Source organism: Varroa jacobsoni, unplaced genomic scaffold (genome assembly GCF_002532875.2).
Source record: "Varroa jacobsoni isolate VJ856 unplaced genomic scaffold, vjacob_1.0 scaffold_621, whole genome shotgun sequence".
In the NCBI taxonomy this organism is placed as follows: Eukaryota; Metazoa; Arthropoda; class Arachnida; order Mesostigmata; family Varroidae; genus Varroa; species Varroa jacobsoni.
Genome location: NW_019213523.1, coordinates 397,593 through 421,035, shown reverse-complemented (window position 1 = coordinate 421,035; position 23,443 = coordinate 397,593). Strand labels below are relative to the sequence as shown.

Below are 23,443 nucleotides of genomic sequence, written 5' to 3'. Positions count from 1 at the left end.
TAGCCGCACAAAATTCGGGTTTTTTTTTCGGGTGGTTTTCTGAGGTTTCGCGAATTAGTTCAGCTAAAGCATATGCCATGGGATGAAAATTCGTTACAAGGAAGGTGTAAGCTAACTCGCAGCTGTAATGAAAAACATGCGTTATTTTTGACATCTGAGCAAAGACCGGCTACAATCCACTCCCCGGACGCTGGGCAAACCCCAGCAGGATTATGTTTTTGCAAACGCGTGTGGCACCGCATATGAGTATGCGATTGCAAAGGAGTAGGAGCAGGTTCTGACACAGTTCAACGAGAAATCTATGATATATAAAATATATCGCGAATCCACGGTTAATCGATGTTGTCCAAAAGTGAATTTCTGATAATCTTTTCTGTTTCGGTCAGTTCGCTGGCTAAGAATTTTTATCTCGGTACCATTACCATTGCTTCCTACAATAAAATACTCAATTCTTTCTGAATTATCGACAGTAATTATTTATTGCATATCCTATTGCACTAATTTGTTCACCAGTTTCTTGCACAACTTTCCGCACTCTGCGCACTGTTTCGCGCGCTCTTTTTTTCCTGACCAGTCACGTAGCGTCTGCTTGTTGCGGACAAATTTTACAAAGATCACTCGACATGGTGTGGTGAGAAATCTGGCGCGTAATTTAAAGCTGACGATACACACCATCTCTACCAAAAGACCAAAACCCCCATATAATTTTCTCCTTTTTTGTCTCCGGAATGAAGCACGGCCACCGCCACCGTTTCGTGAGGACCTGTAATGCAGTAAAGGTTCTGTCAGTCTTTCTGCTAATGACCTAATTTGATTGTTTTTAAGAGATGGAAGAAACAGTCCTGTCGTTCCACAACCCTCTGGAGCAATATATTGTGATTAAATCAGGAGAAAATCTTCATCCTAGAAGGATAATGCGAAAATCACTTAGGTTAATATTAATAATCATGATATAACGTAACCATAAAACTATAAGCAATAGCATTGCAAGAATTCTTTACGATTTGAACAATTCTTTACTCGTAAAGAATTGTTCAAAATGTGCACTGAACAGATTGGGGACAAAAAGTGGAAAATGATACGGGTTTTGGTCTCCTAGTAGAGATGGTGTGTATTGTCAGCTTTAAATTACGCGCCAGATTTCTCACCACACCATGTCGAGTGATCTTTGTAAAATTTGTCCGCGACAAGCAGACGCTACGTGACAGGTCAGGAAAAAAAGAGCGCGCGGAGCAGTGCGCAGAGTGCGGAATTTGTGCAAGAAACTGGTGAACAAATTAGTGCAATAGGATATGCAATAAATAATTACTGTCGATAATTCAGAAAGAATTGAGTATTTTATTGTAGGAAGCAATGGTAATGGTACCGAGATAAAAATTCTTAGCCAGCGAACTGACCGAAACAGAAAAGATTATCAGAAATTCACTTTTGGACAACATCGATTAACCGTGGATTCGCGATATATTTTATATATCATAGATTTCTCGTTGAACTGTGTCAGAACCTGCTCCTACTCCTTTGCAATCGCATACTCATATGCGGTGCCACACGCGTTTGCAAAAACATAATCCTGGTGGGGGTTGCTCAGCTTCCAGAGAGTGGATGGTAACCGGTCTTTGCTCACATGTCAAAAATAACGTATGTTTTTCATTACAGCTGCGAGTTTGTTTACATCTTCCTTGGAACGAGTTTTCATACCATGGCATCTGCTTTAGATGAACTAATTCGTGAAACCGCAGAAAACCACCCAAAAAAAACCCAAATTTAGTGCGGCTACCTTGTATTTATACATAAAATATCTGTTCTAATCTTCGAAGAGGGTTTCCAGAACGAAGGAGATCTTAAGAAAGAAATGCAAAGTTTGATCTTGATGACACGTTTATTTAGTACAGAAATAAACTGAACATGCATTCCGTGCTTCACAAGCAACTCTCTTAGCGCAAAATTTATAAATATTATCTTATAAATTCAATGACTACACAGAAAACCACTCAACAAAACAAAAGCACGATATCTACGATGAAATCTGCCGGTGATATTTCATTGCAGCTCGTCATGTAGTTTTTAACATCCCTCACCTCCGTTCTTTCTGTTTCTATTTCACTTTCAATTTATTCACAACCAAGTGCATTTTCTTATAGCTCTACTGCTCCCAAGGCGTCTTGGTGCTAGTTATGTTCCGTTTTATTCGTTTCCTGTTCCTGTTTGCCCTTAGCTTTGTGCTCTCGCAAGATTGACTCATTAGGTAAGGAAAAATTGCGGATGGGGGAATTGTTTTAATGAAATCCGCAGAAAACCTTTGACTGAAAAGTCTCGTCAAACACCACATTTTATTCGCTCTTTTCCGAATCCTTTTGTGATCATTACACACTCTAACAGTATTCTATTCGCTAAGCAACAGAATATTGAAACAATATAATATTGTGTGCGCATATGGTATCACTCGTGTCGCTGACTGCGTATCTGTTTTTTTCGTTTTACGTTGATTAGAGTTGTTCGGTTAGATCACCACGCACCATCTACACACGGCTAACCGGCCATTAATTTCAAGCTATGCCTACCCATAGTTAAATTCGTGTTTACGACGACGTGTTTGTTTCCCATGTGCACCAGAGACAGGACACGGATACTATATTGTATGTGGTTACAGTGTATGAAAATCATTATGCATATAGCTTTAATGGAATTGCCATTATATTTTTGTTAGGTGTGGTCGTATTCGAACGTTACCTCTGAGAGTTAATCTCTGTTAATATTATGATGGTTCACTAGTTAACCTGAATATAAGCGTCGTCTGCGTTTTGCATTACGTTTCAATGCACACATTTCTCGATGCACAATGGATCATTTAATTGAACGATAGTAGTGTTGTTGAGCCTTTATCCTAACCTTTCGGAAGACAGGGTTTCCTAGGGTATACATCCAGCATTAGAGAACGCTTGTGATTTTCATTATAACAACTTACAGATGAACTACTTTTGACTTTATTGAGAATAAATCTATGTTGTCTATATAAATAAGGCCGTGTACTTTTCATATAGTATTTATGTCTGGATATTAATTGTTGCTGCATAAAGCAACAAAAGCGATGTCTGCTTAAGCATAGTCTCTGTGCTTTGTCGTTGTTCGTACATCCAATGTTCGAATTTTGTGTTGCTTCCTTTTTTGTCCCGTCACGTCGAATTTTATCATTTGCGTTAGAATTATTATGCCTATTGCTGTTTCATTACATTTATCCTTAAAAGTCTGCTTAGATCGATAGATGATTGTCACCCCCGTGTTTGCCGTCACCAACTGCGCACCGAGCATGCTCGCTGTGGCCAACTCCTTTCAGCTTCGTCCACAACCTATGAATTACGAAACAACAACAGTAATTACTTTAATAGGTCACTTATGGATGAATGGCAAAACTGTTCCTAGCTACCTCTGCATATAGCCAAAAATTCATCGAGTTTCCATACACTTATTGGTCAATTCAAGCAATAAGCACTGCATACGTTTCCTGTTCAGTGTACATTTACTGCTGACGATAACCTTCAAAGGGGGGATCCGCCAGAGGTATCTAATATATGCATCTAATTGCCATTCGGCAACAACATTTAACCGCCTATAAATCTCAGTCTTTATTGACAGAAGCGCAAAAAGGAGAAGCTGACAAATGACATGTACTCTATGTTCAGACGCCGTTTGAAAATATTAGGATTCATTCCTTCGCGCGTTTGTATTATGTACGCCAGCCAAGTATGTTCTATATATCTGTTTTGCAAACCTATCATGAAAAAATAACAATAGTAATAATAATAATATCGAGGTAATCATGACGTAATATAGAAGCATGGGTATCTCATTCGACACATTTTTTATCTCTTCGCGTGGGTAAATCGTCCTTATATAGACATGTCTTTTTATAGAGGTGAAGGTGATGTTCTGGGTAACTGGGGGACGTTTTTTTAGGCGTTACGACCTGTCACCTTTCGCGATTATTTTGCCGTCTCTTTAGTTCCTTACAGAACACTTTCTGCTCTAGAAGCACGGCCATTAAGGTGAATTAGGAGCAGAGTATTGGAATTTACAACGACGGGCACTTCGAACACTCTCGAAAGGAACTAAGTAATTAATAGATCAAAAATTTCAATACGAAAATGGCTCAAACGAGTTTTAGGACGTTTTCTACTTTTTTTTTGTTTGTACTTGGAATCGTTATTTTTGTGTTGGTAATCTCAGTGCTTTAGAGCCTTTTCCTTTACCTAATAAATCCATAAGGAAGCAAGAATAGAGAAATAACACGAATAAAACGGAAACATAACTAACATCAAAACACTTGAATAAATTGAAAACAAAATAGAAACAGGAAGAAAAAAGGTAAGAGATCTTACAAGCCTTATGACGAGCTGCAATAAAATATCATCGCTAGATTTCGTGGTACATATCATGTTTTTCTTTTATTAAGTCGTGTCCTATGTAGTTATTAAATTTATAAAAAAAAAAAGCATAAACTTTGCGCTAAGGGAGTTGATTGCCACAGATACTTTTTTTAATTTAAAGTACTTTTTCTCAACCTACTTTTACACGAAATAAATGGGTCGTGAAGGCCAAACTTTTCTTTCCTAAAATATCTTTCATTCTGGAAACCTTTTTCAAAGACTAAGAAAGATCTTTTGTGTATATACGCAGGGTAGCCGCACTGAATTCGCGTTTTTTTTTTGGCTGGGCCCTTACGGTTTCATGAATTGGTTCATCTGAAATTGGTATCCCTGAGTAAAATTCGTTCCAAGGAGGATGTAGATAACCTCGTAGGCGTGGTGGGAAATAGTGCGGCGTTTTTTGAATTTGAGCGAAGACCAGTCATCGTCAATTCTGGACCCCGAGTTAACCTTCACCAAGATTATAAAGATAGGGCTGCTCCAAATCGAACGTGTATGGCACTGCATATGAGTAGATGGTACCGAAAAAGCATAGGCGAGTTCCAGCACAACTATTAAAAATTTACGATAGACAAAAATTCGTACGAACCCCGATTTAATCGACGCCATCCGAAAATGGGTTTGAAAAAGAGGTTTATCTGACGTGAACTGGTGAATGTGAATTTTAACTTAAACAGGTAGATTACATTGCGCCGCGACCGGTGCCCAGTAGTTCTCAATTCTTTCCTCATACTTTATTTTCACCATCCGACTTTTCAATTAACAGTAAATCTAGGAACGTTAGATTTTTATTCCTCTGTATTAACTTGTCTACTATTTTCAACACAAGGTCTTCTTCTTAAGGATTCTTCTCGAAAATTCGAGGCAAGCATACTGTTCTATTTTGTCCTGATTCGCGGGTGACTAAAACGGCGCGGATTGGTGGCGCCATCTATCGAGCCGGCCAACGATTATCGCAGCACAACAAGCAAGATGGCGGTATCGTGCGGGTGAATGAACAAGAGAACACGACTATGCACACGACTGTTAGCAGCCGGCGGAGCGGGTGGAAGAATAGCAGTAGCACCATCACCAGCTTTCAGTGAATGAGTAAACTAGTGATTTAGCAAAAAGTGGTTGGCAAGGGCTGCTGCTTAAGCACCGCTAGTAAGAGGGAATTGAGAGATGTATATAAACATCATAGAGAAAGAAGTCCGCGGAAGCGGCTGAAGCAGAACAAAGTGAAGTGGGAAGGAAGAGGGCGATACTATTGCTGCTAATGCTGAGTGCCTGAATGACGGCTGACTTGCTCGCTAAGTGAGTGAGTGATTCGCGACGACGACGACGACGGTGGCGGCGGCGGCGGAAGGATGACGATGGGATCTGCTCCTACTGCTGCTGCTGCTGCTGGTTCAATTACCACGGCTTCTGTAGCTCTAGCTGTTGTACTTCAGGCCGCTATCGCTCTATATGCTACTGTTGTTTCCGTCGCAGGAGCGACGTTGTTGGGCTCAACCGCCAGCATCACCATCAGGAGCCCCACTGGAGCCGTCGGAGCCTCGGTCGGCCCCACCACTGCTGCTGCCACAACCGTCACGTTGCTGTGACACCAGCCGACCAAAAGAACAGCGACAGGCAAGAAGCAAATTACCCCACCACGGGCATCTCGAACTGACTCGAGGTCCACCACGAGCACGAGCGCAAGCAGCACCGCTGCCGGCGTATTCAGTATATCTTCGTAGTAAGAAAAGCGATTCCAATAGCGTGAAGTAGTGCTGGTGTTGTTAGAGAGTGTCTGCGTGAATGCGTGTACGTGTGGGTGTGCATGTGAGTGGTATCGAGCTGCAGAAGGTAAAGAAGTGCTTTTAGTTAATCGTTGAATGTTCGCCGTCGTCTTTTAAGTATGTGAGCTACAAACGCCGCTTTTTCTACCCGTCGTGGGGAACGGCCATAGTCGACGGCAGCATACAGCAGCGGCGGAGGTGAAGGCAGCAGCATCAATCAGTGGAGATTAATGATACTAATAATAATAACAATAATAACAATATTGATATCGCTACCAAAAAAAGGACTAGTAGCTGTAGGCCCCATAGGAACAGAAGCAGCAACAGAAACGATTGTTGTTGTTGTTGTTGTTGTTGTTGTTGTTGTAGTTGTAGTAGTAGTAGTAGTAGTAGTAGTTCCCTTCTTCTTATGTGCTACGCGCTATCGCTGCCACTGCGTGTGGCGGCATCCTTACCCCCTCCCGCTGCTGCTGCTGCTGCTTCCGCCGCCGTTGCTCCGTTGTGCTCTATGCCGTTGCCGTCGCTGTTCAAAACAAAGTCGAGTCATAAAATTAGTCAAAACTCGCCTCAACTTGTGATATTGGTGGGGTTCGTCGATCTCGTGGTGGAGTTCACCTCGGTGTGCAGGAATGACCGTGAGGGATGTGTAGATGAACGGGTCGTCGATGCAGATGGGACTCATAGAAGTAGCTGTGATGCCAACTATAGGCACGAAACTTACGGTGACAATTATGATGAAGACGAAGACGATGGTGAAGGTGGCGATGTTGTTGTTGTTGATGAGTGGCTTCAGTAGTGAAAATGATGATGTTGATAGAGGTGTGATGATGCGGAAGTGTGCACAACGGTGGTGTGTGCATGGTTGATGGGTCAAAACGGGAGGCGGCCGGGGAAAAAGAGTGCTCCTGTTGCTGCTGCTGGATAGGCGAAGACCGGCCAGCCGGACGAAGGACAGAATCGGCCTCTGGCCTGGAAGGCTCGACCGGTGTGCGCTTTCTTGGATGGTTGGTGCTGATGCGTGGTGACTACCACAGAGTGCTCTTCGCTTAAAGGAGCAGGTATGTCGTGATGGTGTTTATAGCCATAATTATAATACTGATTAGTGAAAGAGAGGACTAGTTTAGATTCCAATCGGATGAAAATCAGATCACGAGGTAATTTAAAGTTATCATAACGCCATATAAGAGGTGGGACCTATATCAGAAGCTGGTAAGATGCTGATCAAATTCTTCGTTTCCACCATAAGCTTACTTAACCGTTTTAGGGTAGTGAGCTATGTTAAGACGTTCCGGTCAAACAGATATAGCAACTATACCTAATATGTTTAAAAATACGTTCAATAAACACTGAACTGCTTTTTGCCTAGTCGATAGGACAAGGTAAACAGTGACAAGTTTTCTCTGCGCTTCTTTGAACGTTAGTCTACTATGGTGATACATTATTGATCGAATTGAATTCTCGTTGTTTGTTTGATGTTGCGGTAATCATGGCGTGCCAAACAATGGAGACCCCAGTACCGGCAATCACGTTCGATTGCAACGCTATATTTATAGCATACGCCGTTTACTGCTGAAGCATATTAGATATCTCGAATATTTCACCTGACTTTAAACAAAGGTTAATTATTGTTGGTTGTTTGATAGCCAGAAAAACGTTGACATTGACCATTCCAATTCGACGACAGTTTTTCTACTTTCCGAATCTATTCGTGCTTGAATTCGAGGTTCGCTTGCTAACGTTAGATGCGTTCAAAATATACTACTTTGTACGCCCTGGTTCAACGTCTCAACTCTTTAACTCGCTCACCCAGTCAGCGACGATGAACAACAACAACAGCAACATTCAATTAAAGGGCAGCATCGGCAGAGTTAATTGGTGCAATACCCGGTCAATGACATTGTTTGCGCCGTAAAGCTGGCTAGCTCCGTCACCTCTTTACGCGCTGACTGCCTCCCTGGTGACCGGGTTTGCCCACAACAAAGCAGCATACGATGAAATGCAAGTAGAAATTTTTTATTCAATAACGTTGACCCCATCGCCGTGTTCTTTTCGTCCCTGTTTTTACGATATTATATATATAGTTTCCAAACATGGCTTGCTGTTACGATTGTTTTAGTATTATTCCAATTTCTCTAATGCCGCTGCTGTATTTAGTGCTATTAGTGTACTGTAAAAATATGTATTTTTGTTCCTGTATGTGTGTGTGTGTGTATACTTGCATTGTTTGCCGTTCGCAGACAAACTCTTCGGTTCTTTGTGGCAGTTGTTGTTAAACTTCTGAGACATTGTTGTTGGTTTGCTGCTAACGCTGTTCTTTCAATCTTTTTGTGTGTCGAGAATAAAAACGGAAGAAACCTTGCCTGGGTACCGCTAAAAGAAAACGCGTCGATGGTACTCCATTACGCCTCGGTGGTTGCGAAAAAATTCTCTTGCTGGCCAGCAGCAATTTTCGGCTCTTTTCCTTTATCGTGTTGATGAAGGGCCGTGGATCTTAGCGAATATGCTGCTAAGATCAAAGTAATTTCAAACTGCGGATTGTCGGCTCAAACTGATAAGAATACAGCTATCTTTTCAATTATTACTTGAGCGTGTTATTACTGGTCTGCTATTGATTTCATGGATTATTAAGTTGCTTGATACACTGAGTTTGATGACGTTTGAACCATACGAGAAACTATCTCTTCTTTTGTCTATTGTGCTTTCATCTCGCGTTATCAGTCCGCACATTTACTATCTATATTAAATTACACATTTACAGATACATTTACTTTACTATTTCTTTCGATTTTTTGAGAAATCCTTCATACGTCATTTATCTGTTGATTATTAATTTCTGCGAACTATATTCCCGACCACATGGAATGCCACATGCTTCTCTATAAATCTTTTCTAAAAAATTGTTCCCCATCATGATTTCCTGAAGAAATTTGCATATATTACTGTTAATCAAGTACCGGGAAAAAAGTACCTGATTTACTTTTTGACAACTTTTCCTCAGTTCAGAGTTCTACCTTAGGGCTTATAACATTTGTGAAAATCAGTTTGCGATACAATGAAATAATCAGGCACCGCAATCGCCCGCCGTGTATTGAAATTTCTGGCGTTGCATTCATGCCGTTTATGATATGTATTGCATCTATGCGATTCTGAGTTTTAAAACGGAAAAACCATTCGGATTGATGAAATGGCTCAACGCTAGTGAATTGCTGGTGCTGAGAATTGGGATTTTTGTAGGTCTTTCTAGAAGAAAAATTTTCGAGGTAATCTTTAAGGTTAAGCCGATCCACGGTTAGGACAGAATTTCGAGATCCAGCTGGCTCGTGCTTTCAAATGATCTAAGCCCTCATTAAAAGAACGTAGTTTGTAGCAACGATAATATAGTAATAATAGCAAATGAATAATAATAATAGTAACAGTATAGCAGGTAAGAGCACTTTGCTTGTACGCAGTCTACTGATAGCTGCCACTGTCCAACTCAACTGATTTGCTTGATTCTATGTCTCTTTTTTGTTGGAATAATTGGTTTGTCTCCTCACTAGAACAGAGATAACTTAAAAGGCTTTTGATAAATGAGATGCTTTATAGATATGTACAAATGAAGGCTAAAAAAAATTATAATGCGCTTTAGTAGTTGTCAACTGATCAAGATAGCTGTGGTTTTTTAATAGTCGAACTATAACTACACGTCCATATATCTGTGCATATAACATTCATCGAAGTGGTAGTTATGGCAGCTACTAAGATTGGTTTTGTTGCTTTGCCAACTTAGTTGTATTGCGTTAGGTTTTATTAGCGTGACTTTAACGGTTACTGTCTAATGTCACTGACTAGAGTCTCGGCGGCTGAGGTTGCCACGGCCAGAAGGACTGAGCAAAAGGCTGATTGCTGCCGCCGCTTTTGCTGCTAATGTTATCATCGATGCCGCCGCTGTCTTCATAAGCTCCCGCGTGTATAGATGTTCGCCTGTGTACGTGCGTTGTGTCTGTGTGACTGCGATCACTTTTGCGGAGTACTGGCAACCGCTGCGACGGCCGTTGACCCTTTGCAGCGGCTTAGTAGTGGTTGTCCTGTTTACTATTTCATACAAAGCAAACCAGCCAGCGAACGACCGGCAGTTACCTCTGCCGTCAGCAACGGCTGCCGCTCTACTGTTGCGACTATCATTACTACTGCTGGACAATATTATTAGTATAGGTAGCACTAGTTCTACAATTCTTCGCGCTACTATTGTCTGCCATAGTGGGCCAGAACCAGCAGTACAGAACGAACAACGATGTCCGCGTTAACAAACCGGCAAGAACTGTATTAATAGATTGTCAAGCTGAAAATAACTAAATCCGGTGGAATTTCCTTGAGTGCATCAATGCAATCAATAATAGTTAAACTTGTTAAATCATCTGCAACAGCAACACTTCCATGAAGTGGTTGACAGTTCGCCACTGATGTGAGTTCGTAAAGTATAGTTCGTATGTATAGTAAAGGTGGCTTGGTGAGTGAGCTATTACGATAAGTGCTAATAAGGGAATAGAACGGAACAAAACGAGAGAACTTACATTGTCAGAACAAGCCCAACGTGCGTGTAAAGAGAGAGCAAAAGAAAATATTGATGACGATGTGAGTGTCACAGTTGACATCACACACGATGCTTGGCAACATATATCACCGCTGTTCTTTGACAACAATAAACTAAGGATAGAATAAATAAAACAAAAAAATTGAAAGAAAGTGTTAGGTGAGCGGAGTGTAATGAATCCTTACGTTCTCTCTTAAACATTCCCACTTTCAAAGCAAAATAATACTCTTATATTCATTGCCTTGATTTTTCCGATTCTGATAATTATACATTGGCAGCGGCACAGTCACAAGAGTTTTTGCTTCCATTTTTATGGCTGGTGTAAAAATGTATAGCTTAGAAAGCTCATATTTAATGCATTTACTCACAAAGATACTTGAAATAAACCTAGATATATATTACTCAAAATAAGTTTTAATTATTTCAAGACTTAATAATGCTATTTTTCTTTCCAAATTTGTTAGGAGACTTGTCAATTTTTAACCTGTTGTTATACCATACATCTTCAGTCCTTGGAATACATTGGGTTTTCAGAAGAGTGTTGACCATTTTAAATTGAAGAAAAATTTTTTTTGAAGAAAAAAGATTTAAAAGCCTAAATTTAAGAGAATGTTGTTTATATTTTAAAATAATATTACTAAACTAAATATGCGCCACATTGATCGATGACCTTCTTTATTTTTTTGGTAACACCATAATGTCAAGCTCCTGTGGAGTCCGCGCGAAAAAATGACAAATTATTTTTGTATTTCTACATTAAAATAGAATTAAGGCCGTAAGAAGGTAAATAGAATCAACCGGGCGACAGAAATTCACAATACGCGCTTCCGGTCTAACTAAACTCACAGAATCACCTTCTTTGACGTCAGTCTGGGTTTTGCCGCAGATTACGAAGCAGATTTTTCTTTTTTTTCTTATTTGCACATTATTGCCGCCTGTGATCCACTTTTCATCACCCTTGATAAACCAACTTAGAAATTACTCGATTTCATTGCATTTATTTAGAGCTTCACAAATGGAGTTATGATCGAGTAAATTCGTTTGCATCGATCCGTGTGGCATTCAAACATACTTTTACATGTAGCCAGCTTTCTTTAAATCGTTTAAAATTGTTATGTGGTGGATGTTTAGTTCCTTGGCGATACCATGGCTACTAAGTCTCGCCTAACTTCCGTAATAATTTTATCAACTTTTCTGTACTTGGTCGACCACTACGAGAGGCGCATTTCACAACGAAAGTTCGGACGAAATATCGTAGGAATTTAAGGAGTTCATCTAGGACACGCTGCGATATTCAGTAGGTTGTGATAACGGGAGAGCTCGATTAAGGGTCGAGGTCAATGAAAGTTTATTTCGTCCTGTTAAGATGAATGAATGCATTGCTATCTGCTATACATGAAGAAGCATTGTGCTAAAACTTTGCTTAGCATAATTTCTTGGCATAGTCAGGTTATTTTACTTGGATAGTATTACTTAGCAATTTACATTCTCTTTCCGCCTGTGCCAGATGTTCAACCCACACTCCCATTTCCACTTCACATTACAGCTTGTTCTGCTGAGCAGTGCCTTAAGGACTTTGCTTATTGGGGAAGTTTCCAGAAACATCGTACCAGTAACTAACACGATCTTATTATAAGATCGTGTTAGTTACACAACATCATAGCAGTGCTATATAAGTAAGGTATAAGGAGCCTTTAATGAATATTTGCAATAAAGTTCAAAGTTATATGCCAGATGTGGGCTTTCGTTTCCTTTTGTATGCTGATATTCATCTTTATAAAAAGAGAGCTAGTATAAAGACTCTGTATAGTAAAAATAACTTAAAAGTACTATATAGGATTATTCGGCATCAAGATTGTTTTCATGCCGTTGAGCGGTGAGGAGATAGCTGAATACGAAGTGAAAGTCCTAGTAAGGATCCGTAATGTGCATTTAGTTAAGTACTGTCAGCGTCAACATAAAGTAAACATTTTCTTTAGAAAAACGGATTTCTGACATATTTGATCACTTTTCATTTACCAGACATATCAAGACATAAATGAGTAGCACTTTTTATCAAAATGAATAAATGTTTCGAGTTTTACGCCTGGCACCGTCATTAAGCGCTTCATCAGAGGGCCGCTTTCTAGCATACAACGAAGCGTGTTTACGACCGGATTCAAACCTCACTAAAATTAGCGCTGATTATAATAAGCTTGCTTGTGCACCGTCTTCTAAATATCCTTTAAAGATGGTTGTTATAGCAGTCAAGACTGAAATTGGTTTCGTATTAAGACTTCGTTGGATTGCATTAGACAAGAGTTGTATCTCTGTTTAGCGAGAGCTACGACTACTCCGATTAAATGGAATGATAAGAAGTTTTCATAAAAATTATGATTTTTTTCAAAATATAAGATGGTTGGTATAGGTAGGTTTTTGGTGGGCATGAAACAAACGACTGAGCCTGCTCGTTTATTTCTGCTCGCCATTAATTAGGAATGACATCCGTTTAGGTGGCGCTAGAGCATCGGGTTCTGTAGATTTGGATTTATGAAGAAATCGGGGAATAACTAACATGACAGGTTGAAGTCTGTTGAAGCTGAATACACCTAAACTATAGTACAATGCATTAAAGTTAAGAGAATGATCAAGATGAGTAGTGTTATAGAGGCTAAACTCATGCAGTGCGATTATCTTGATTCTGTCATAGCAAATACTTGCACATGTATTGAGACAGCTACGTCGCCTCTGAGAGTTAAATTATTTTCGTGGTGAAATCTTTATGAAAATGGCCTTTGGCTTACGAGATTTAATTAATTTTTATCTTGGTTCATCTTTCGGAAAAGATCACAGAAGGAAATTTTATCAACAAGGTACCTTTTGCGGGAACTAACAAATAACTCCATAAGCTATTCAACGACGAAGGCAGTCACACAAGAAAAAAGGGACTATCGTAATTGAACAGGCGTCATAATCCATTATACCGTCATAATCAACCGATTTTCGGTAAAGCACTCGGTTCTCTAGTTGAACATAGCAAATATGTTTATCACAACATACCTCGCTGTAATCGAGGTTGATAAAAATCAATCGGTTCTTTTTTAAATGACTTTGTTGGTAATAATAAGGACAACGATGCTCCGATCTTTATTTTCAGTCAGAGTCAATTTCAAATCTGACTGGTCCGATTCACATTGGTGCTGTAAGTACTACGCTCACTATACTTATTCAGGCTCCCCGGGATAAAAGTTACATAGTTCATAATGAAGTCTCTATGTTCCCATTAAACTGGCGTGGTTTTGAGTACCAGATAAAGGAAGTATTTATTTCAATGCCGGTAGTGTTACAAACAATCCTTGAAGCATTTGGCAGGTATATCAGTATCCATAGCTTTCAGCCCAAAAATCTAAATATGTCTAAAAAGAACCGATTTATACATTTATAAATACAGTATATTGAGTTCACATATGGAACACCACTAGTAATTTTTTATATACACGAACTGCTACGTCGCTTCAGGTGTGGCCCACGACGCCAGATATTAAGAATGTCGATGGGGAGTTTGGGCAGTCGGGGTGCCGCTTTCCTCAAGGCTGCATTGGCGGCCGCGGGAGCAGGAGGCGGCAAAGGTAGCTCCGCAGGGGCATCTCGGTCGTCATCTGGACTAGAGCAAGGTCTTGTACCCGTCAAAGGTGGAAGCGCGCCGACAGGCAAGAGAAAACGCGGCCGGCCTCCAAATGCTGTGATCAATGGAACATCGCAACGAAGAGGTAGCCTTCACTCAAAGAACTCTATCACTACGGACAGTCCACGTAGTGAGAGCACCAAAAATTCGGATAGCGGTAGCGCTACGGAAGAAGACACGTGGTATGTTGATTTTTCTGTGCATCTATTCTAAATTTTTGGTTAAACCTGGAAATCGAATTTATTTTTATTTATTCGGCCACACTTAGTTCACTGGGCGCATTCAACTTCATTTGAAATAATTTTTAAGTGGCGCAAAGGGCTTTAATTGTTATCGCCTAAATTAAACCTTTTATTATAAAAACACTAATTGATCTTTTCGCTCTCACGTTGGATACTAGCTTTACCCTTCGTTTGGTGTTGCCCTGTTCGGCGTGCGGAGAATCATCAGTGGATGGGTCACAGCACGAGTCTTCACCATCTATTGTGGTAGTTTGCTGCGAGTGTCGTAAGGGCTTCCATCAAACATGTCACTTACCACGGATTCCCCAAGTATTCATTGACGACTCGAGCCGGCTTTGGAGGTGTAGGAGTTGTGTGCCTCAAGGATCCGTCAGGGTATATTATTACACTTTATCACATTTAATTATCATATTTAATCTAATATATTAGTTTCGTTAAGTTAATTAACAAAGGCTGTTAACACCAGTACATCGTTTAGAGTTACAGAAATGAACATTTTCTGCAATCAATCGAAGAGGATGTGTAATTATCTACGTGCTCTCTGCTGTTTATCATTTCAACAGAAAAGTGCTAAGAATTTTCGGGCAATCACTCGTGCTTTGTATCAGACTAGTCTGCCGTACTCGCCTTCGAAGTTAGGTTGGGATCCCGAACATACTCACAACACAAATAATCGATATTGCTACTGCGGGAAAGACGGCGTATGGAAAGAGAAGATGCTCCAATGCAGAACTTGCCTTCAATGGTTTCACCAAGGTAATGTAATTCTGTAAAAAAGAATAGAATCGTTTCTTGTATAAGAATGTTTTTTTAGCTATCTTTAGGAATTTTTGTATTTATTCTGGAGATTTCCTTCAGCTCTTCTTTATATTGTAGAATAAATACCATTTTGTTATAATCACTTCTAGGATAAGGATTATTTGAAGGAAAAGTGTTGTTCGCTCGGTGTAAAATTATACCACTTTCAACCAATATCAGTAATATGGGTTTCGGAAAATACGGTTCTTTATGGGGGCTGTACAGCAGAGCTTAGGGTTGTACCACATGTAACTGTTATTATGTGCAGTGTATGTATAGTGAATAGAGGTGCGCACAGGATGAATGTCGGAGTTCGTTGTTTTTTTTTATCGACAGAGTGTGTTCGGTGCCTTGAGTGGCCACTGCTGCGCGGTGATCTCTTCTATAACTATCGTTGCTCGATCTGTACTCGTGGGCCCGAGTACTTACGACGACTGAGACTCTCCTGGGTAGACGTTGCGGATCTACTCATGTACCAGCTTCACCTTACTCAGCCAAACAAGGAGTTCTTTCAAACGCGGTCCGAAATTTTTCCATATCTCGATTCAATATGGAGTTTACTGCAGGTCCCTCATGAGGTGCGTCCGCTGGAACAAAACTATAACTTCATGACCTTGGCAAAATATGGCTGTACACGTATAAAAAATGTTTTATACACACCAATTGCGTAAAGCTGCTTCTAGAGGTCGAGCTGAATCGCAAAGTCTTGTATTGTCATAATTCTCTACCTCATGATAAATCCAATCGAATAGTTGACGTAGAAGGGTTTATGTGGAATTCTTGTTTCATTTACAGTTAGATGCGTGCAGTACGGAGGAACGCCATAGTCACGTGCTTTACTGTCTTCGTCACGTCCGCCAGAGGTTTCGTCCCGTGGCATTAGGAAACGGTGAAGGTCATGGTGGACCGGCGTTTGCATTAATTGACCCGCAAAGATTGCCCTCGTTATCCGCACAACATTGGCAGGTCATCCGGCAAAGTTTGTAAGTGCGAAAATAAATTGCTAGCTGAGGTTTTAATTAACATACTCATTTTTCTTGCACATAAAGGTATTTCCAAGCGGTGAATTTTTTTCGATCACAGATGCGCTAGTGCAACTTACTGACAATGTAAACCTAGACATAACTGAGTGCATTTGCAAAGTTATATGATCGATATTTTCTGATACGTGTACGCTGCTATAAACTGTAGTAAAGGTATGTTTAATTGAAACTAAGCGGAAAAGCAGGATTTCTTAGTGTTCCGTGACTGAAACAACGCTACATTTAGTCAAGCGGATACTCTAATCACGTAAATATCCTGAGTAGGTCCATTCGCTGGTGCTGTAAAAGTGTATGCATTAAGAAAGGGCTATATCGCATAAAACTCACGTAAGAAACGATGAATGAAAATAAGTGCATCATTCCTAATGTCTGAAAAATTTGATCAAACTCACCCGTAGTAGTTCGGTTGGAATTAATTTTGTATTGATCTTTTTTATTGCAGACGCTATAGTCAACCTTCAGTGTTGGACAAAAGTGGGTCACCATCACGAGGGGCTCGCTCCGGACGTTCATCTCAAATGGATGATGAGATCTCGCTTTCGTCGACAATCACTTCGTCTTCAGCTACATCGATTGCTTCCAAAACAAACTTTGATGATCTCTTCGATAGCCTCACAAGACCGCAACAACGTGAAAGCCAAGAGCAGCAACAAGCGACACAAACGCACCAAACATTAAAACATGAAGACGATAACGACGGCGATGATGATGAACGCGATGAGGACGAGGATGAACCTGATGAGGATAGGCGACGCTGCGCGCGAAATAACACGTCTGTTACCCTAGGTGGCGACGACAATGATGATGACGATGATTACTATTCTGACGCTAATGAACCTGATCATTCAGCTGTCAATCTGGAGCACTGCCAAACGGAGGCGAATAATCTAAAACGAGAAATGATACTACCTGCAGAGGACTATGAATGTCGTAGCAGGATGGTGGATGTTCAGAGAGAAATGGGTGATAGCGGTGATCAGCCTGAAGAAGCTGAGGGGCTTGACGACGAGCCGATTCGGAATAAGCTCCGGCCACGAACTGCAGTACAAGAACAGAAGAAAAAGCGAAAACGACGGGGGAAAAAATTACAAACTGGGCCAGATGAGGTTTGTCGAAATTACGTCTTTCTTTACTTGAAGTGATTGTGGATTTATTAAAGTGATTTTTTCACCACCAAGCGCTACAACATTATCACTAATACTGTACTACAGGTCCCTGAGTGATGGAAAACTACAGCATTTAAAAATCGTCTATTTCTTCAGATAACTCCAGAATTGTTGGACGAGAAGGTGGAAGAGCTGGTAGTAACGGCCTCTCTAGCGCGGATACCTATACCTGAAAGTTTCTCAGGCATAAATAATCCTTTTTATGAAGATCCTGGAGGAACGTCGAGTCTTGGGTCTTTTGGTTTGCTTCACACTGAGCCCGGTCCTAGAACAACGGTCAAAAAAAGGGTGCTACAAGCAAGAGATCTGGTAAGTTCAGTTACAGAACCCTTACTCTATTACGGGTCGAAAGTACCTCGATTGGCAAAGCTATTTACAGTGTCTTGTACTTGAGTTTGATTGCCTTGGAAGTCACTATACCGTATCTGCAGCACATATCTAAGTGGATGTTATGATATTCTTGGAAATTCGAAAGATGAGAACTTTGTTTTGAAATCATGCTAGCAAAACTTTTTGAGAATATGACACGTTGCGAAAATGTTGCATGTGCTAAGAGATCATAGCAATTTTAAACCTAAATCCATTAGAACTCGTAAGCAATACAAATACACCAGTGTTTTTAGCAGAACTCTTCTAATCTCGCGGTTATGTTTCTGACTGCGCTCTATATTATTTATGTAGGTGATCACCAAGGATGGAAAAATTCGCTGCAAACGTCTCCGACGTAGACATTCAGCAAAACTGGCGCTCCTGAATGCTTCAGCGGCTGTCGCCGATATAAGCGAATCGTCGAATTCAAACTCAATATCAAATCCGTCTCTTAACATGGAAGCATCAGCACTGAACTCTGGGCCAGACACGACAATCGTACTTGAGACAGAAGCTGGGAACGTCGAAGAGATGACGAGCGTGTTCGCTTTCAAAAGCTCTATGGAACAACAACGGGAAACACCGACCAGAAGCAGTGGAAGGTCTGCTGCATTAAGTGAAACAGGAAGAAGTATTACAATGGATATGTACGAAGGCGAAGCTGATGGTGAGAATGAACACTGCCGAAGAGTGGTTGCTTTTGCGGGGGACACAAGTCTTATAAAAATAGCATTTGGCGAAGCGGTCCTTGCCTCTCGGGTGTTGAGGGGTGGCGTAATGGAGTTGCTCCTAAGACGATGAAGCTGAAGAATATAATTGTGCCGACTAAATAGCTGTTAATGGGATGGTGTTGAGTACCTGCATGGGCAGAAGCAAGGCCCAGAGTATCGATTTCTCTAAGAGACCAGGCGCCAAAGTGGTAACATGGTACAGCATTTTTGCTGACGTAAGTCTAAAGTAGTAATTAAAGGCGTAAAGTCAGACAAGCGCAGGTTAAGGCAATGAGTAACAATTTTAGTGGAAAATAATCTAAACAGTTTCTCTACGTTAGGCGCGACTAATGAACATAATTGTTTGGTTTCCTATAACTTCGAGATTAGGCTAACTAACTGGGTTATATATAGTCGCTCAAGTGGGTCCGGGTTATCAAATATATTGAAGAAACCGAAATTTTGGCTTCTATCAACAGCAAAATCGGGCAGAAAACTCGGGAGTGTTCTCGTTGTACCCAAACAAGGTCAAATGACTAATGCAAAGACAATGCAATTTAAAATATCCCTTCAAGTACTTTATTTGGTACTCTTTCTATCAAGATATTTTGTCCAGGTTTCGCATTTTGATCCCAATCTCTTCAATATTTAATTAATGGAAAAACGATATTACTCAAAGAGTAACTCATATTGAAACTGTCGATCGTCAACAATCCTGTTACGAACGTAATACATAAAAAGTTTACTTTAGCACCATGGGACAACAAAGTCATATGAATACTGCGTATTGATAGATCTTTTGAACATCGTCTCCAAATGCATTAACTTTATACGAGATGGCTTACCACTAGCACGAAACAAGCGCACCTATTGCAAGACATTTTATATGTATGTTGCAAAGTCCTGTTAGTAAATCCGTTGCACCAAACAGTAAATCGTCGCGAAGTGTGGTTCTAGTTAAAGCCATGGAACTACAGCCTCTTTCTTTGTACCTCTGGCCTATTGTGGCCCAGCAACCATATTGGCTATATTTTCTTTCCGCAAATTTTTGCCTAAGGTGCTGCTAACAATACCACCACAATCCCGGCAACCATGGGAAGGAACACAGCATACTGTCTATGCTCAAATGTACCTAATGTGAACTATAATAGCTGTCTACTGGATATTTCGGCTGAATTTGGTTGAGCCAAGTTGTCCCCGAGAATAATACCTAACCGACTGCCTAGATGAATTTAATTAATTCCGCAAATGGGTTGTGAGCGTACCTCAAAGTGCACTCACTTTTTCCTGAAACGATCAGCTGGATACAATGACAAAAAAAAAATGAGAATGTATTCCGTAAGCTGCCTCGCATACCTTGCTTGTTGTGTACGAGGAACATAAGCGCAACCAATGTCTGTTGGATATATAGCAGCACAATATTGACTGATAGCCTGAATCGCTGCCACAACTTATCGAGATTATCGACATCTTATTGAATCACAAACATTTATAAATGTATGTATCTATATGGATAATATAGACTAAGTGGCAATTCAAACTAGAAATATATTTAGAACAGAGTGAATAGGGTGCCGTAACTCCTGTGCTGTCTTGCTTATAATGATGATATAACTATAAGATGAAACAGATTTAAAACAATATAAACTACAAGTGTTTTTTGTTGGGCAAAAAGAAGTCTTGTGTGGCTTAGAGATCACGAAGAGCAGCATATTTACGCGGACTATATTATTATATTATACATGAGGGTCAAATGCAACGTAATTATTTAGTACTTTTAAACTGAATCGCGCCAATCACTGACAATTTGTGATCTCAGTGAAGTTGCGCTCAAGAAAAGTACGCGAATAAAGCAGAGCCTAACGTGCTGTATTTATTTGTAAAATTTTACATAAATATATATAAAGTTTATGATGCAATCCACGTATTAGTATAATCATTTTTATGAACAACACTGCCATTCCGCATTGTATGCGACGACAACAACTACAACAACAACAAGCAGACTATAAAGGAAACATTGTCTACGATGCTTAGATCAGCCTGAGGTAGTCGAGAAGGTAGCAACGTGGACACTTACTCAACTATATATGATGTATGTACAATGAACAAGTCTTACAGAGCACATGAATGAAAACGGGGGAGGGCAGAAAAATATAGGAATGTTAACATTACCTGTATGATAAATGAACAACATGTATTAAATAATAATATTGAGTTACGTGTGCGTGCATGTTCGCGTATACGTCTGCGCTGCTTATTGGATGTGTATGTACGTATCTTGATGCATTTTCAAAATGTCGAAAAGTCGTCGGCACCATCCAAGTTTTTTGACAATAAGAATACGTTACAGTGTTTACTGTGGCGCGATTCTACTTTTTTCATTCAAAAGCTGATCGAATATAGATTGAAAATAGTTTCACATTAAAGGTAATTTTTGACCAACTGAAAACATTTACACGAAGTAGTGATTGATTTTAAATAATAGAGTTAAGGGTCTTGTTCAATGTGTAAATCAAGCGAAACTAACGTTATTACTTGACCTTCCGCAAACAGTGAAACGAGGTGGAGTCTAGTTGCCCATAGCTGCATACCGTACTAATGTAGCTATAATTTGAACTACATTGTAGCAGGTCTAGGCGGGCGTTACATAAGTACATGCACGTGTATTATTATCATTATTATTATTAGAAACCAATCTGTTGATGATTAAAGGAACGGCTTTTAACGATTTGAAAGTTAAGAGTTTTTGCTGGAGTTTACTAACCACGTATTCGTCCTGATCATGTGTGTTTATGTAAATACTGAAACAGATGAAAATATCCAGTATAAATATTAATTACACAAATATAAATATCTAAAAATATGTAATAGTAGTATGAAATGATTGGTCGAAATGAATGAATAAATAAATGATTGAAGAAGAACCTCTCAATGATGAAATATCGACGACATGAGCTAGAAAACAAAATGAAAAATGTGTCTCGCCCCCTCTCATTTTGAACAGATAAGAAGTTTCGTTCTGTGATCTCCGCTGAAGCGGTTCTATAAATTCACTTCCCTACAATAGATACTCCCCGAATATTGAATATTTTCCTGTGACCCAAACATACTTTTTTGTATTCCAGTTATTCTTTCTCCGGTTATAGAGACGGAACAACTTTGTATCAAATAAATTGAACGCGTTTTAGTTTTTCAAACTGTGTGAAATACTGCTCCGATTATTGACTTGACCTCGACCTAAATCTGCTACAGTTGACATTTTTCTTATACATGAAAAAGAAATTTTGACGACAGTTTATGGCATTTAGAATGATGGGAAAAAGTTGATGAGACTGCAACATGTTGCTGTGTACGAGTAGACGTTGACAGTGTGTGTATGAGCTACGTAATATAACTAGTGTAAAAAAAAAACTGGGAACTGATGTTTTGTACGACAATAAAAATGGCTGGTATAAGTTTATTTAACTGTTTTTCAATTTTGGATCAAGTATACTTTATACGGTTTAAACAATATAACATTAAAATTGTGTGAGTTATTAATATCAGGAGTTAGCTCTAAATATGATTATTTCCTTTCCCTGTTAAAATCATATATTGAAAATATTACTCACAACGCACTAAGCCTTTAGGGAAAATAGAGATTTAAGCCTGTACAAAAAAAAATAAAAAAGAAAAATGTCAGCAGATTTTCATAGAGCACTTTCACATATGAGAAATATATTTTTATATATATGCGCGAAGGTAAGTAAAGTACGCGGTTTATATATTTTAAATAAAATTATATTTAAAGTAATTGGTGAACTGGGTGTGTCCACTGGAGTCGCAAAAAGAGATAAAATTACCAATACATATCGGTGGCTAGTGGCTGGTGTAAAGTTGGGAACTTCAAACTAACTACACTGGTTTAGCGGTCACAGACGTTGCTCTTATTGTAATGGAACACTGCTCTGAAGTTTAAACAAACTGCTCAAATGTTCCCGGCTTCATATATTGATCATTAATGAAACTTACGATTACCTTTAATCGCTTCACATGAAAGAAAATTCGAAATATAAAAAATATCAATATCAATCTCAGCTTGAAAGAAACTGAAAGTTGGTCAATGTTCACTTTGAATCCCTGTGTCTCGTTGCGTCACTACTCTTAGTACATATATATATTTAGAATCTAAATAAATAGATTATATGCAAGGTAACAAATTCAAGCACAAGCAAATAAGGCCTTGTTCTTCTTCTTATTATTATTAGCGTTTAATTCCAGACTTTACATCTAAATATATTGATTAGCTTATGAATCTTATGCTGTTGAGATGCCTTCAATGATTCAACCGTTAATTTCTACTTCATTTTTATAGCCCAGGGTGCTTGAGGCTTTGGCAAGTTATCTTTGGGCGTACCTCCGTAAATTAAATTTCTAATTATCGCATATCTGTTAAAGGAACGTCATAGTCGCCAGCGGCAGCAGCGAAATTGCAACAATGGATGGCGAGAAAACCAACAACGACACTGATTACAAAAAACTCAAGACATACTCCTATGAGTCTCTTTGCTGAATCAGAACACGCCAAAAAAATCCTAAGTGGGATCGTACAACAGACATTGAATTTTACTAGTTTCCTAGCTCATCCTAGACTAGTAATAGCGTTAAAAATTAACTCTGCTGCATTAATCACGAAAGTTTACAAGTCA

At 39.6% G+C, this 23,443-nt stretch overlaps 1 protein-coding gene and 1 long non-coding RNA gene across 2 annotated transcripts; one reads left to right on the top strand and one right to left on the bottom strand.

The window, feature by feature from the left end:
* Positions 1–1,860: 1,860 nt before the first annotated feature.
* Positions 1,861–5,424, bottom strand: LOC111262006 (uncharacterized). Its single transcript, XR_002681324.2, has 2 exons — positions 5,014–5,424; positions 1,861–3,347 (listed from the first exon to the last, which is right to left on the bottom strand). It is a non-coding gene; the product is annotated as an uncharacterized LOC111262006 (long non-coding RNA).
* A 146-nt stretch (positions 5,425–5,570) lies between these two features.
* On the top strand, positions 5,571–22,215 carry Pcl (polycomb protein Pcl). The gene is made up of 9 exons (XM_022835940.2): positions 5,571–7,245; positions 14,259–14,606; positions 14,825–15,041; positions 15,230–15,422; positions 15,801–16,042; positions 16,260–16,447; positions 16,950–17,613; positions 17,770–17,982; positions 18,355–22,215. The coding sequence occupies exons 2-9, from the start codon at positions 14,287–14,289 to the stop codon at positions 18,841–18,843; spliced, it is 2,526 nt and encodes an 841-aa protein (XP_022691675.1). The 5' UTR covers positions 5,571–7,245; positions 14,259–14,286; the 3' UTR covers positions 18,844–22,215.
* Positions 22,216–23,443: the final 1,228 nt, after the last annotated feature.